This window comes from Arabidopsis lyrata (genome assembly GCF_000004255.2).
Source record: "Arabidopsis lyrata subsp. lyrata unplaced genomic scaffold ARALYscaffold_146, whole genome shotgun sequence".
Classification (NCBI taxonomy): Eukaryota; Viridiplantae; Streptophyta; class Magnoliopsida; order Brassicales; family Brassicaceae; genus Arabidopsis; species Arabidopsis lyrata.
In genome coordinates, this window is record NW_003302447.1 from 1 (window position 1) to 2,054 (window position 2,054).

General features: G+C 32.2%; 1 protein-coding gene across 1 annotated transcript in view; it reads right to left on the bottom strand.

Annotated features, from left to right (window-relative positions):
* Positions 1-1,156: 1,156 nt before the first annotated feature.
* LOC9298880 (putative defensin-like protein 170) overlaps positions 1,157-2,054 on the bottom strand; it is an 8,028-nt gene continuing 7,130 nt past the window's right edge. The window contains exon 3 of the mRNA XM_021017244.1: positions 1,157-1,335. Coding sequence (XP_020872903.1) covers positions 1,157-1,335 — 179 coding nt within the window. The remainder of the gene's footprint in view (positions 1,336-2,054) is intronic.

The window sequence follows — 2,054 nt, forward strand, 5'->3', positions numbered from 1 at the left end:
CAAACTTTTTTATGACATTGTTGTTTCTTAAGAAGATGAAGGTAAGATGAATCAATCGTCTTTCCTCTTTTGAGGCATTTCCTTGTGAACAAGCTAATTAAATTGAATTTAAGACCAAATATGTAATAATACTTTAGGAAACAAATAATTAATTTTATAATATTTTAATCTTGATTTAAATCACATGAGTTTAAACGATTCGAATATTAATCACATGATCAATACTATATACTATAGTTTTTTTTTTTTTTTTTTTTCCCCAACTATATACTATAGTTGTGTTTGAATTTGTATATTAGTAGAGTTGAAAATAGAAAATATTCCTTTCTGTTTCTTGTAAATTCAGAAAATATGTTCCTTTCCTTCGAATCCAAATGTTAAATTTTGACTTAGCTTCTAAAACCGTCAAACATGTTAAAATAATCGTAATAATTAGTATTTATACGTATAATTATTAGAGAGAAAATCTTCAAACGTTAGAGAAAATCTTATCAATAATTACATGTTACTCGAGTCGAGATTCGGTTTTAATAATGGATCCAAAATAGTACTAGTACTATAAATATTTGTTGCATCTCTATATTTGGACCTTCTGAAATGTCTAGAGTCTCTCTCGTGCCTCTACTGGATTTGGCTTTGGCTTTCCAGTAAGTAACAAAACAAGTAAAAGATGCATTTTAGCTAGGGATGTCTTATGCTCAAAAAAAAAAAAAAAAAAAAGAAGCTAGGGATGTCTAAATCGGGGTTTCGGTTCATGTTATTCGATTTTTCGTATCGATGTATGAATAATGGTATTGCAAGTAAAGTAAGATAATGGTATCGTTTCGGTATTAATTTGGATTCATATTTTAGTCATGTTTTATTTTCGATTTGGTTTCTATAAAATAGAAAAATGAATTCATGTAAATCATACTCATATATAGTTGGGTGTTAACATTGTGTATTTCGGTTTGGTTTAGTTTAGATCATATTGGTTTACTCGGATTAAACACCCCTAAATTTGGCTTTCAGTTCTCAAGCATTGCTAACTTTTATTAATATTTGATCAAAAATATTATGAAAGACCATAGCACATACCAGTTTTGACATATATTTTTCAGTGTTGATTTCTACTTATATAATTATACATTTTAAAGAATTGAAAATACTATAGATTTCACATATGGGGCTTATGAGGTGATGGACACGAATAACCACAAACACATGTTCCAACACCACCGTCGCGGTCACAATCGCCACTCGCATCTTGTCCAAACTTAGTCTTGCATGTCCCACTGCAGTCTGTAATAACACCGCACGAGCCAAGAACTGCCATGCATCCCATATTTTGTTCAACTGTAACCAACAAAATCGTTCTATATATATAATATTTAGATAACAAAATATTAGTAGAACTTAGAAGAAATCATTACATTGAACTACAACATTTCTGATATATGCTAATGAATAGAGCTAAAGATGAAACCTATAGTAGATCATATGTTAAGATATTGGTATAAAAAAACCATGAAGGTAAATGTATACATACCTAAGGCTAACATCACAATTCACTACAACGTTTGGGGCATATCCAATTGTGGAGATGAGAACTTGTTTCTCAAGCAAATGAAGATCAAAAGCAACTCAAGGTCTAACTCTAGTCAAGTTAAAATTGGGTTAGGTTACTTTTGGGACCACAAAGAGGAGCCTCTCCGTTTTGTCTTCTTGTGAACTAGGTTTGAGGTTGTCTCCTCTATATAAGAAGCTAGGAACGTGAGAAAGGGTGAGCAGCACAAAAGTGAACACATTCACTAAGGGATGAGAGATAGCCATTGTTAAAGGCATATATAAGCTTTCAATGTTTTCTCGGTAGAACAGGGGTGTGATACAAAGTATTAGTGTGTTAGCAAGTAGGAGTTTTCACATTGTAATATCTCTTGTATCTCTGTTCGTTTATAGTGGATTCCGAGCTAAGGTCTCGGCGAGATGTAGGTAGTGTCAACGTGACACTACTGAACTCGTTAAATGTGTGTGTGTGCTCCCTTCTCTTTCTCTAAATCTCTCTCACAAACACT